Source organism: Montipora capricornis, chromosome 9 (genome assembly GCF_036669925.1).
Source record: "Montipora capricornis isolate CH-2021 chromosome 9, ASM3666992v2, whole genome shotgun sequence".
NCBI classification, from domain to species: Eukaryota; Metazoa; Cnidaria; class Anthozoa; order Scleractinia; family Acroporidae; genus Montipora; species Montipora capricornis.
In genome coordinates this window covers 21111319-21125323 of record NC_090891.1, presented here as the reverse complement: position 1 = coordinate 21125323, position 14005 = coordinate 21111319, and the positions used below count along the sequence as shown (strand labels likewise).

At 39.5% G+C, this 14005-nt stretch overlaps 1 protein-coding gene across 2 annotated transcripts in view; it reads right to left on the bottom strand.

The window, feature by feature from the left end:
- Positions 1–7747: 7747 nt before the first annotated feature.
- Positions 7748–14005, bottom strand: part of LOC138016365 (pancreatic triacylglycerol lipase-like) — a 46186-nt gene continuing 39928 nt past the window's right edge. For both annotated transcript variants that reach the window (XM_068863517.1, XM_068863516.1), the window contains 2 exons: positions 9903–9931; positions 7748–7931 (listed from right to left, as the gene is read on the bottom strand). In XM_068863517.1, coding sequence (XP_068719618.1) covers positions 9921–9931 — 11 coding nt within the window. In that variant the 3' untranslated portion in view covers positions 7748–7931; positions 9903–9920. The remainder of the gene's footprint in view (positions 7932–9902; positions 9932–14005) is intronic.

Here is a 14005-nt window from a genome sequence, read left to right as displayed (position 1 = left end):
AGGAATGGATTAATTAAGAAATTTGAAGGAAGGCTTCAAGGAACAGTTGTGAGTCTTAGAAACAAAAACTTAACCATAAACGTTATAAAGTGACTTAAATGTGAACTGCGATTTACAGTTTTTACTTTAATTAAACAGGAAGTTATGCTATGAAGGGGGTTAGTTCAAAGTGTTAGAAACGGAACAAGGAATTTGTTAAGAATCTGTATTAACTTTAAAGCAAATAAAAATATAATCAAATTTTTGTTTTGGGCTAGCTAACCAGTGTCGCTTCAGTTGAAAAGAAAAACGGTCTCTTTTTGTTTTGTTGTTTTTTTTTCTAAGATCACCACTGGGCCACTCCGTAGGGAAGAGAATAGAGCCGTCCAGGAGGTGGAGGACCATACAGCCGACTCAGTGGAAGTAGGTTTTTCTAAAGCCATCAATCTTCTCGACTGGGACAAAATACCTGTCTTTTGGAAGTTCACCGCTATATATGTTGACCATGTTTCAATACACTACTGCAAAGGAACTTGTAAGTCTAGCTGGAAGCCCGACTATTTTAGAACGAACCGAAGAAACGTAGCGTGGAAACAAGCTCTGCCGTTAAGGATGTTATTTTGCTTTCCAACTTCACGTTAACATGGGATAAGTACACCCGACCAGAGACCGCAACTTATCTCAAAGACGTCTACAGCAGGATTGATGCAATGATGCTGAAAAAACTCTTTAACAACCTCTATGGATTTTATAGGGTATAATCTCCCAATGCGGGCGCGACGATGTTGCATGGTGATTATAAAAAGTATAACGATTTCTAATCAAATTTAAACATTTTTGTCTCCTGATTGCTTGACAAATCGAAAAAGTATATTTTGAAGTTTCAGTGTCAATGTGCAACACTTGTCAGTTCAACGAAAAAAGTAAAGTCATGTTTACTCACGGCATTAATGTGAAAAAAAAAAAAAAAAAAAACGTGTAGCACGCCCAAAGGGCATTAAATTAGAGCTTATCCTGACAAGCAACAACGCTCAAAGGCGAGGAAAGTAGATTTTGGAAGTGGTTTTTCTTATTCTCGTGATGGCCCTTACGCGTTATGCCTTTCCTAGTCTTTATTTTGACTACAACCAGACTGATAGTTCGCTTCAGTGATGTTTTACGCACAAAGCGTTTATAGACAGTGTTACTAAATCAGTATCACAAGATATGTAGGTAATTTGTGCATAATTTTAGGGATACGAATATTGGTAGTTCACTTGGGTCCGGGAATCAGTTTCAAAAGCTGTATGAATATTCGTGGTGGGCAGATATATACGAAGAAAAGTAGAATTTTAGGTCCGAAAATCAGACTCAAAAGTTATCGAAAGGTGTGTTGGGCTGAGATCCTCGCGGAAACGTAGAATTTTGGTTCCGAAAATCGGACTCAAAATTTAACAGCATTCGTGTCGGGCTGAGAACGTAGAATGTTGGCTCCGAAAATCGGAATCAAAAGTTATCAACTTCGTGTCGGGCTGAAAAAGTAAAGGCCAAACATTAAATCAAGGGTGGAATTTTGGATCCGAAAATCGGACTCAAAAGTGCAAATCACAGCGCACGATTTTCTGTTACTGCAGCAATTTACATAACTTTAAATGATATTACTAGGTATTACAAAGCCAAAATTCGATTTCTTAGGCAAAACGACGAACAGGCTTCTGGTAACGGAATAAAAAAGCGTTCCGCGGTTTATAGCGCTTTTGTATTGTATTATTTGAATGTTATGCAGGGCTCCGAGGGTTTCGTAGCTGTTCTCTATGTTTAAGATGACATTTAGACGCAGTCCGTAAAATATTATAACCTTTTAGATGTCACAAAAAGTGTACTTTCCGTTAGAAACATAATAAAGTGGTCAAGTTTTCAACTTTGTGTTCCTCAATTAGTGTTGAATACCCTCTATCCCCAGTATTCTGTCGGAAATGTGCTGTCTAACATGCTTACTTGCCCTTTTTTTTAACGGAATTTGCTTAATTGGAAAAGGACGATTTAGTTTGGAACGCCTTTGATATAATCATGATTTTGAGCGGTTTCTTACGGCATACGATCATTCGAAAATAATAGGACAGGAAAATAACAACTAAAATTGAAACAAAAAAATATATATTAAAAAAGACACTCCGGATCCGACCGCGGCCCCGGCCCCGCGTTTTCGCTACTACCCACAAAAGGTCATTTTCTGAACATCATGGTAGAAACTGTTTTATTATTTTTGTTCTCGTTTGATGAGGTCGTCTTAAAATTGTATTTGGTGATTTTCTTCGAGCTAAATACTAAGACAAATGTTACCCAGGACAGCACTTCAGCAGTTGCCGGACATGTAATTAACACCGGGCATAACATCAAATGGGATCATTTTCAATTTTTACCTCAATCGTTGCCTATCGGATTTACATTGTAAAATTACGGAAAAGTTATTGATACGTGAGCCTAATATTCATTGTTTTTCCGAAGCTGCAATGCTGGCATTACGAAACCTATTATTTTCCTGCACGAGATACGTGTTGCAAATACGATTAACATAGTACTTGGCATATTTAACTATTTTCAAAGGCACTGCACTATTTGTTTTGCCATTCTCATCTAGTAGACGAATGGCATAACTTTTGTTTTAAGTGAAAAGAAAAATAAAGTGCTAAGTCAGTGTAAGAAATACGAGTGCTAGTGGCATATGATTATGCCATTTTCACGTGCACAGTTTATCAAAGCAACGCCACAAAACAAGATGATTTTTGGTTAAAAGATGAGAAAAAATCGTGTTGCTCGTTCGGTGCGTATTTTAGTGCCTTTTTTGCCGCCGTTTGCAAAACAACAAAGGCACCCAACGAGCAAATTAAATTAGACCAAAAGCCTTTGAGAGACATTTCGTGGCTCCTTAATATGTATAAAGGCTGAATAAAGAGATATTTTTTATGTCACCTACAAGAATTTGATCTGTTCGGATATCTTATCCGAAAATTAAAGTGTTATGGAATGAAAATTTCATTTTAGAAATTGCAAGCTGAACGTTACCTCTAAGAACTTGCCTGCGAACCCTTTACTCATCCGAAACTGCTAGGTGACCTTTTTAAGTGCCAAAAATGGCAAAAAATATCCCTTCCGAAAACGTGAGGGATTACTTTTGCCTGGCTTTTAGGTGATATTTCAGTAAAGTAATCTATAGCTGTTTGGTAACGTAGTACCGAAATTCTTAGGATAGTTTGACTCTTCACCCGTTGAAGTCCTAAATTTTTCAGGCTTCTCTACGCAATTGCAAAAATTGCGTTCATAACTGCGAAGATCATAGCTTCACTTGATTTCATATCCGCAGTTCATATATGATTCATTTCATATACCATTCATCATTGATTCATTCCTCACGGGACCATTAGAACCGACAAATGACCAGCTCCCAACGTCAGTGGCTTCATAGCTCAGTTGGTTAGAGCGTCGCACCGGAATCGCGAGGTCACGGGTTCATACCTCGTTGAAGTCCTAAATTTTTCAGGCTTCTCTACGCAATTGCAAAAATTGCGTTCATAACTGCGAAGATCATAGCTTCACTTGATTTCATATTCGCAGTTCATACATGATTTATTTCATATACTATTCATCAGTTTGACTCTTCCGGACACATATTTCACCGAAGATTATCGTTTGGTTCCCCTAAAATAACAACGTGAAATAACCAAATTTAAGGACGACAACGTTAGCATAGAATATGTCCTATGTTGTAATAAAACGAAAATAATTCACTTACTGGAAAATTATAGACGAACGATCGACGTTTCGGCCATATCACACGGCCTTTATCAGGAATCTGCCGAGTCAGCTTGGGTCACGCAAGTGTCACGTGATAGCTGACTCGGCACGTCCCGTAACGCACGGTCCCAAGTGTGCGATAGCACGAACCGTAGCCCCCCTTTCTTGCTAAGAGGAGGGCCCTCTACCCTCTCCCAAACAGCTTTTTTAATGCCACGTCTGACCAAGTTTTCTTCCTTGTCCAGGATCTTGACACCATTTAGATCAAACGAGTGCCCCGAGCTTCGTAAATGGTTATAGACGGCAGAATTCTGTGCCTCGATGGTACTAGGCCTTTTATGCTGTCCCATTCTCGAGCCCAGCGACTGCTTGGTCTCTCCAGCGTAGGTTTCACTGCAGTTCTCCGAACCTCACCTTATCCCGTATACCACATGGGAGATCTTATCTTTACGGGGCTTGTCCTTGATATTCACCAACTTCTGCCTTAAGGTGTTACATGGCTTGAAAGTGGTAGAAAAACCGAAGGATCTGAAGACTGACTTCATAGCATCAGAGACACCGGTCACATAGGGGATAGTTATCCGGATGTTCCGCAATCCACTAGGTCCAGTCCTCTGTTCTTGTCCCTGTCGCTGATGGTCGCGTTGCGAAGAACTTGAGGTCCCAGCTTGGGTAGCCGCAAAGATTCAATGCCTCCCTGACGTGTTCCTTCTCTTTCTCTACTTCGTCCGGATGGCTGATTAGGGTGTTGGCTCTATGTTCAAGGGTGCGTATCACGCCTAGCTTGTGTATAAGGGGATTATGGGAACTGAACTGGAGATATTGATCCGTGTGTGTTGGCTTGCGATAAACGCTGGTAGAAAGAGATCCGTCGCTGTTCATTTTCACCAGGCACTCGAGGAAGGGTGACAGGTTGTTGGTACACTGCTCCTGTGTAAATTTGATGTTGACGTTCTGACTTTTCAGGTGGTCAAGGAATCTGCTGGTGCCTCATCCGGTGGAATACTAGTAAAGAGTGCAGAGACGTCATACGATGTTATTGTTTCCTCGGTGGTTAGTTTGATCTCCCTGATATTTTCAACAAAGGCCTGAGTGTTCTTAAAGTGATGCGAAGAACAGCCTACCAACGGACGAAGGATGTAAGCAGCATGCTTCGCTAAGTTGTACGTAACCGGGGCACTCTTTTGATCTAAGTGATGTCAAGATCCTGGACAAGGAAGAAAACTGGGTCAGACGTGGCATTAAAGAAGCTGTTTGGCAGAGGGTAGAGGGCCCTTCTCTTAACAAGAATGGGGGCTACAGTTCGTGCTATCGCACACTTGGGACCGTGCGTTACGGGGCGTGCTGAGTCAGCTAATCACGTGACACTTGCGTGACCCAAGCTGGCTCGGCAGATTCCTGATCGTTCGTCTATAATTTTCCAGTAAGTGAATTATTTTCGTTTTATTATACTATCAACTGGATGACTGATACAATTCATTGTCATATTTCCTTTGTTCTATTTGAAACTACTGATCTCAACCCACTTTCATTATAGTTCCCCATACTGCTCACCGTAAAACAAGATGGAATGATCACAAAATGTTTACTACAGCACGAAGGTTTATTTTGAAGAGGAGTTTTCTTTCAGAAAACTTCAGTAAGAACGATGACGACGGCCACGACCATTACCACCAATGAAGCAGTTGTTAAGTTCTTTTTCTTAATAACGTCTCAAACAACAACGAAAACGTTGCTATCAAAAATGGCCGACTCTCCTTTTTAAGTGTTTCTTTTCGCCCGAGTTCCTAGGGCGAGGTTAGTAAAGTCTCTTAGCAACGTTACCGTGGCAAGGCTTCACAAAAAGTTGGAACCAGAAGGCTTTAAATTTTCATACAAAACATGCAGTGTTTAAGAAAAGTAATCAGAAATGACCCAAGTGAAATAATCTTCTGTGGATCACATAAAAATAACTTCAAAGATTATTTTCTGACTTTTGAAAAAAATAAGAAAGGACATTTATTGCCCAGAGGAATTAAATGGATTTATGATGAGTGTGACATGCTTAGTTAGTCATTTCCCATGTTGCAGTTTGGGCATTTCTGTCATCCGGGATTTTCTGGAGATCATTCACCATTTGTGCAAGCTAGGCGGAGGCTGATTCAACAGAGTCAAATCAATTTTTTCCTTCTTGTAGAATTTCTCGTTTATTATATGCTACTACCACGAGATGGAGCGTCTTCTGACATTGTGAACAAGATAAGTATTGACTCTTAGTTTAGGTATTGTATATTTTTATTTGTCGTGATTTGTAGGATAATTGGCGCGGAATTGCATGGCGCGCTTTCGACTTCTTCAGTGGCCTTGACCTCAGTGAGTTGTAAACTCAGTCGTTGCAGCACTTTGCTGGCAGTGGTTTTGAAGCGAATAAGGTCATCATATTCGTTGCTAAGGAACTCAAGACTGTGAGATATTTCTTGAGCAGAAGGGGCGTCACTGCTGCTTTGTTCTTGAATTAAATCTTTTGGTCTTGAAATCTCCTCCGTTGATGTAGAAACTTTAGATTTCAGATCGTTATTTTCTTTTCTTAGGTTGGCAATAGACTCAGGCATAATGTGACACACGAAACAAGAGAACGAAACAAATAGATAAAAGCGAGGGAAACACTTTTAAAAACATCCGAAATTTACGAAAGGTGAAAGATGTTACGGAGAGCACTTAAACACAAACGCGTTTCCCTAGTTGGGGACATTAAAGATGGGGCCTTAAGGCCCCGCATTTAGAATCGATAATTAAGACTCATAGAATAATGCTTTGCCAGAGACTCGCGGACGAAGAACCTTGTAATTGGAAAACAATTTTATTTCACTATTTGAAACAGGTCGGGGGGAAGTTCATCCTCTGTTGAAACTTTTACATAAAAAGCTACCGATAAACCTTCCGAAGTATTACAGGGAAAGCTCTCGCACGAAAAAATTTCCCAACACTGTTCTTTGGGACAATAAATTTATTTGTATTAATAATAAATCGGTCTTCAATGCTTGGTTAGTAAAGGAATAGTTAGAATAGACGATTTAGTAACAGAGAAAAACCAATTTATTTCTCAATGTAATCAAAGACGTGTAAATTTTTCTCCAAAAGATATTTTTGATTTGGCGTCTTTAGTTGATGCAATCCCTGCACCGTGACGTCAATCCCTGAAAATAAATGGGTACTTGAACAATAGTCCTTTCGTTATTCAGGACCAAATTCAACTTGTTCTAATTAACCAAGAAGTCTCCGCGATCACTGAGGCGGCCTTTAAGAAGGTTTATATCTGGATTTGTCACTCCAGCGACAGCTCATTCAAAGTTTAATGAAAGCTTCAATGGTGTTTGTTTGGACTGGAAGGAAAATCATAGTTTGCCCCTTCTAGTCGCTTTAGACAAAAAGTCACGAGAATTTCAATACAAAATTCTAAATACTTATCTAGTGACAAATACGTTTTTGAAAAAAAATAGACAAAATAGGCTCCTCATTGTGCACCTTTTGTGGTATGTTGGACGAATCCCTGGAACATCTTTTTGTGACTTGCCATTTCACTACACTGCTGTGGAAAGAACTTATAGCTTGGTGTAATGGTAGACAAATTAAAGTTGAATCACTGTCTGCTGTAAACATAATATTTGGTGACTGGCAAAAGAAAGATTGCTTCTTCTTGTTAAATAATATAATTCTCATCGCAAAACAGTACATGAGTTCTTGTAGGTCCAACAATTTGAAACCACTTTCCCACGTTTTGTTGCAAAGAATTAAGTTTGATTAATTTGCTCTTCTTTTGAATTCAATCAAGGGCACTAACTACAGTAAATTGGTACCACTTAAGTCGAATAGGCCAATTACAGTGGATGCATTTCAATTCCCCTCATCATTCTCTCCCGGTGGGTGTAATTCGTATTAATGGGCTTATGAGGATGTGCCGCTGGATGGGGTCGCATTTTCACGACTGGATTGAATAAATTAATCAGATAATCAGTTGATAATTTAATGTTTTATTTCCCTTACGCTACAGTTATACCTTGGCTTGTAACATTGCAAGATATTCGACCTTATATTAATATTAAAACCTTTGCAGTTACTTTTCCCACCTAACAAATTTATGATAAACCTCTACACCATGATTCAGAAAAATCGTATGATTCCACAAGGCGTCCTGTATCCTGCAATGATCAAAGAGAGAGAAGAGTACCAATTATAGGTAAACATGCAAACATCATGATTTTTCAGTTGATATACGACAAAATGAAGCAATCACCATCAGCATCAGCATCATCATTAGTGAAAAATTGTCGTATCGGCCTTTTGATTGGTCGGACGATTTTTTTCACTAGAGAACAATTGTGGTATCAGCCTTTTGATTGGCTAATATTATGTTGAACTTTGGTGTGAGTGGCCTGTGCAACGACAGCGGGAGTAAAATCTGTAAACATGGCCGTCGACAATGTGCGAGCGAGCGAGCCATGCGAGTCATGCGAGTCATGCGAGACATGGCTGCGAGTCATGCGAGCCATTGCTGCGAGTCATGCGAGCCAATATGGCGAGCCATGTGAGTCAACATGCGAGTCACACAGTTATTGAAAGCTAACCATTTTAAAATGGGTGCTTATAGACTTAATAACTGTTTATCAGCGCTAATTGAAATGGAGGCTTAGACCTAAATGCGCATGGCTCGCTGGCTCGCAGATCTGGAGTATGGTTTTCAAATTTTTTGATCTTTTATTGCTTAGCTTTCTCCATAAGATATTTCAGAAGATCTTAAAAAGTTTTAAAAGTGCGCAAGCGAGGTATGGAAGGTAAAGATTTCTTTTTTTTCAAAAACATTTTGCTATTTGTTTGGGGCTTTTGTTCACGATCGGTGGTTTGATAGCCTCTCGATTAACACTGACCCGGTTAACTTTATGACCTCAGTACTTATGTAATAAACAAATTACTTCATGGTTGGCTCGTTTATACGATTTTTATTACTCACTCGTTGTGAAGGATCGTTAAACTCACTCGTTCGCTTCTTTCACTCGTACGTTTACGCAATCCTTCACAACTCGTGAATAAAAATCGTACGCATTCACCAACCATGAAGTAATCTATATTTATCGTCACCACAATCATCAATAACAACAAGAAACTTTTCTAATAGTGTTACGTTACTAACATTTAAGCAATATAGGACGTTTTTCCTGTTTCCATAGCCTCATCTAACAACAACTTCCCCGAGTGTTTAGATGAGGCAATGGAAACACGGAAAAAGTCCTCTATTGCTTTTATAAAATATTTCTCAAAGATAATTCAACAAATGAAGGAAGCAAATGAATGGAAATTCTTTATTGAAACACATTTCCTTGATACACGATCATATTTCCTACCAGCCAATCAAAACGCGCGTCTGACAGCATATGACCAATCAAAATTCGCCTGATGTCACAGCCGTGTTTCCATACTCTCATCTAAACACAGCTATTGACAAATGAGAGAGCGCGTACTATCCTAGTTATTTCATAAATTACAATAATCTAACTTACGACCCTCTAGAAAACAAATCAAGCGTGATTACAAGCCTTGATTACATAGAGAAAAACCTCTAGGAGCAAAGAACGGAATCAAGGCACTAAAGTCACATACGACAAAGTCCGGATGTCGATCCTGGAACAGGTTGCTGGCTGGCCAATGCTTTCGCTATTTTGTCAACCCCGCTCCTCCTGCAAAACTGCCTGTATAGCTCTAGAGCTCAGTGTTCGATTAGATGTTAGACTTTCGGTACCGGTTTTCCAATTATTATTGCCCCGTTACATGTTGGGAGCCATGTGCTCTGAGAGCCGCCATTTTTGGATGAATCTCTTACGAAAAATAAAGACAAAAGAGAAATTTAAGAAACTTAGCAGGGCTACGTGCATTGTTCATTTGCGAGAGTATAAAACGCATTTGTACCTTTTTATCTTCACAAGATACAAAAAGTTTTTAAAACATACATTTTCATGTTTTCAGACTCGGTTTGGTTAAGTTTGTTAAATATCGGATCATTTTCATGTTTTCAGACTCGGTTTGGTTAAGTTTGTTGATTATCGGATATTTTCATAGTTCATGGCCTTAATGTTACTGTTAACAAAGAAGGAGAGTAGACGAAAACGTTCGTTCACCTGCTTTTCTCGTGATGGTTATGATTTTGCTGAAAGTGGAAAAAATGGAAAAAACATCACATTAATGCTCGTTAGACTAGTAGCTAATATCTAGATTGGGCTAAGCTCTAGACTGAGAAAACGTGCATGAATTTAAAAACTTCCCTAGTTTTCAACCAACTAACTAAGATTTTCCAAAGAGTTTTGCCCTTGGGGTTTTCTTTCCAGTTTAGTAAAACTGCTTTTAATGATATTAGACAGCAAAAAGAGGAATTTAAATTACAGCCAATTCAATTGTCTTTGCCTAGGTTTTATCGTTAATTGAGCCGTTTTTGGATAGAATTGCATGCTAGGGAAATTCTCGCCATCTCATTGGCCATCAAGACGAAGTATTCAGTGTGGAATTGCGACTTTAAAATGAGGCTGACCGATATTGCACCGTCGCAACGCGTGGCCTTGCATGGCAAAGGAGGCAAAGCAATTTCTTTCCGTTTACAATACAAAAACCTGGCGGAAATGAGGAAGAAAAAGATTTTCCTTGTTTTGTTTTGTTTTGGCTGGCTCCTGATAGTTGAGATAGCTCTTTGAAATGGCATTTTTTTTTAGCTGCTTTGAATACTGCAACATTGTCGCCAAAAGGTGAATTCAATCGCTTCATCTTTGAAAAAAACGGCTCTCTAAAATAGCGAACGCGAAATGAACGAATAGGGAATGGCGAACGAGGAACGGGAAAGGGGAATCTCTAAAAGCGGTAATCTCTAAAAGGGGGAATCTCTAAAAGCGGGAATCTCTCAAAAAGGGAATCTCTAAAATGGGGAATCTCTAAAAGCGGGAATCTCTAAAATAGGGAATCTCTAAACAGGGGAATCTCTAAAATGGGAGAATCTCTAAAAGTGGGAATCTCTAAAATAGGGAATCTCTAAGAGTAGGAATCTCTAAAAGTGCGAATCTCTTAAATAGGGAATCTCTAAAAGGAGGAATCTCTAAAAGCAGGAATCTCTAAAACAGGGAATCTCTAAAAGATGAATTCAATCGCTGCATCTTTAAAATAGGGAATCTCAAAAATGGGGAATCTCTAAAATGGGGAATCTCTGAAATAGCGAAACCCTAAAAGGAGGAATCCTTAAAATAGGAAATCTCTAAAATGGGGAATCTCGAAAAGGTGGAATCTCTAAAAGCGGGAATCTCTAAAATGGGGGAATCTCTAACAGGGGGAATCTCTAAAAGTGGGAATCTCTAAAACAGGGAATCTCTAAAAGGGGGAATCTCTAAAAGCAGGAATCTCTAAAGTAGAGAATCTCTAAAAGAAGGAATCTCTAAAAGCGGGAATCTCTAAAAGGGGGAATCTCTAAAATGGGGAATCTCTAAAAGGGAGAAAATCTCTAAAATAGGGAATCTCTAAAAGGGGGAATCTCTAAAATGGGGAATCTCTAAAAGGGAGAGAATCTCTAAAATAGGGAATCTCTAAAAGGGGGAATCTCTAAAAGCGGGAATCTCCATAATAGGGAATCTCTAAAATGGGGAGTCTCTAAAAGGGGGATCTCTCTCATCTTTATGGCATCTATAGAGAAAAAGATCGTAAGGAAGAGCGTTAACAAACCACTAACGTGGAAAAGGTTCACTGACGATGTATTTTGCTTGTGGGATTCAAATAAAGAAGAAATATAACATTTCATTGAGCAAGCAAATTCGTACTACCCTACCATAAAGTTTACCGCTGAAGTCTCATAGTTAGAATCAACTTTCTTGGACACAACAGTCTATAAGGGAGAGAGATTCGAGAAAGAATCGATTCTCGACGAGCGGACACATTACAAACCTACTGAAAATTTTCAGTACACAAACTACAACAGTTGCCACCCAGCAGGCGTTAAAAAAGGCTTCGTTAAAGGAGAAGCTCTTAGGCTCTTGAGGACAAACTCTTCTAAAGTAATGTTTGAAGAGAACATTAAAAACTTTAGAACACGCCTGACATCGAGAGGTTATCCCAATAACCTGGTGGACAAAATCCTTTCCGAAGTTAAATTCGCAGAAAGAAAGAACGCTCTTACACAAAAACAGAAAGCGCACAAGAAAATTCTACCCTTTGTGACACAATTTCATCCATCACTGCTATGTTTGAAAAATATTCTAATGGAAAAAATGGCATTTAATACAAAACCAGCCGCTACTAAGAGAGATATACAAGGAACCTCCCTTGATCTCTTATAGAAAAGGGAAATCGCTTAAAGACATGCTTATTAAAGCAAAACTATGAAAGCTTTTGTCAACACAATGGGCACACAGCGGGAGTCGCGCAGGCCTGTCATTCCCATTTTAACATGCTTGAAACCTAGCAAGAGGAAAAGGTCAAATGCCAAGCCTCAAACATTTATTGCAACATAAATCAGACGAATTACCTCCAGAAGGCCCGAGCAACTCTAAAGCGGTGAGTTCTCAGTACGACATTGCAGTGCCATCTGTTCCTCAGTATAGCTCCTCCGAGCATCATTTGTCCACTCATAACGGTGCGTTTGTCAGACAAGCTGAATCTACCGCGAACCACCGTGATTATCACACACCATGATGGCCTACCTCCTCACCAGTATGCTCTTCAAAGTGCTCTTGTTAGCGTCCCACACGCACTGCCTACTAAAAACGGAAATACCTTCCTCCTGAAGTGGCTGGTGGGAACCAGAGTCTCGCGATGTTATGGGTGCGGAGGAGTCATCCAAAATCCTCCTTTGAATTGCCCCGACGATCTCATTGTAATGTACCATGACATCCGTCAATTTCGCCACAGAATCACAGGGCAGCTAACAACTTCCGAGGGGCCACAGAACATGCATTTTCACCTCTGCAGTGCTTAATAGACTCCTTTCGGAGTTTCCATAGCACCAGGACAATACTTTTCCGAAAATGTAACGTTTCAGCCAAGGCTTAGATTTTATGCACATTGTGTTGGAGTACCTAACGCGAAAGGACTCCTTTCAGAGTTTCCATGGACAACAGGAAACCAGTATTCTAAAACTGTGACTCTTTTAGGCTAAGAATTAACTAAAGGCCAACATCGTTGTCAGATTTCTTCTTTTGTTCTGTTGTGTTGGAGTGCCTAACGGAATCCTTTCGGAGCTTCGATGGACACCAAGAAACTACTGTTCTGAAAATGTAACGCGTTATGGTTAGAATCAAATGACATGTTGTTAGAGTTAATAGTTTCGCTCTGTTGTGTTGAAGCGCCAAACGGAACCCTTTCGGAGTTCCCATGGACACCAGGAAGCCAGTATTCAGAAAATGTGACACTTTAAGGCTTACAATTAATACACATGTCGATCTTAAATTTAATATTTTTGTTCTGTTGTGTTGCAGTACGTAACGGACCCCTTTCGATCGACGCCTAGAAATTGATCTTTTCTAAACATTTGTACGCTTTATGTTTTCGACTAAAGGCACATAAATATGGGGCGCCAAATGTATTTTTATTATTTAGAGTGGTTATTTGTAACAACTCGGCACCAGGAAAATATAATTATTAAAGTGGAAAGGTTTGTCGTTTAGAATAAAATCTTATCTTTGTGATGTTTTCATCTGTTTGTGATGACCTACACTTGTGCTGGCGAAACGATGACAACATCAGCATAGTACAAACTAGGGGGAAAAGCAAAACGAACAAAATATAATATAACAAGAATTGCAAACGCACTCGTTCTGCTTCAGTTATCCTCACTGAAATGCTTGCTGTTAGAGATTCTAATCCGGATTTTAAAGATTCCTCCCTTTTAGAGATTCCCTATTTTAGAGATTCCCGCTTTTAGAGATTCCCTCTTTTAGAGATTCCCTATTTTAGAGATTCCCGCTTTTGGAGATTCCCCATTTTAGAGATACCCCTTTTAGAGATTCCCCCTTTTAGAGATTCCCCGTTCCCCGTTCCTTATTTCCCATTCCTTTATTCCCCGTTCACTTTAGAGATAGCCTTGAAAAACTGTATGATGCTTCGCAATTCGAGCGATGTCGGTTTTTCGCGTGAAATTTAACGTGGAATTCACGAGTCAGGTGGTGAATTTTTCCATAGAATTGTAGGCGTGTGAAATATAAACAAATAAAACTAGCCAAAACTGAGGATTTGCCTTGACCATCGCCTCGTT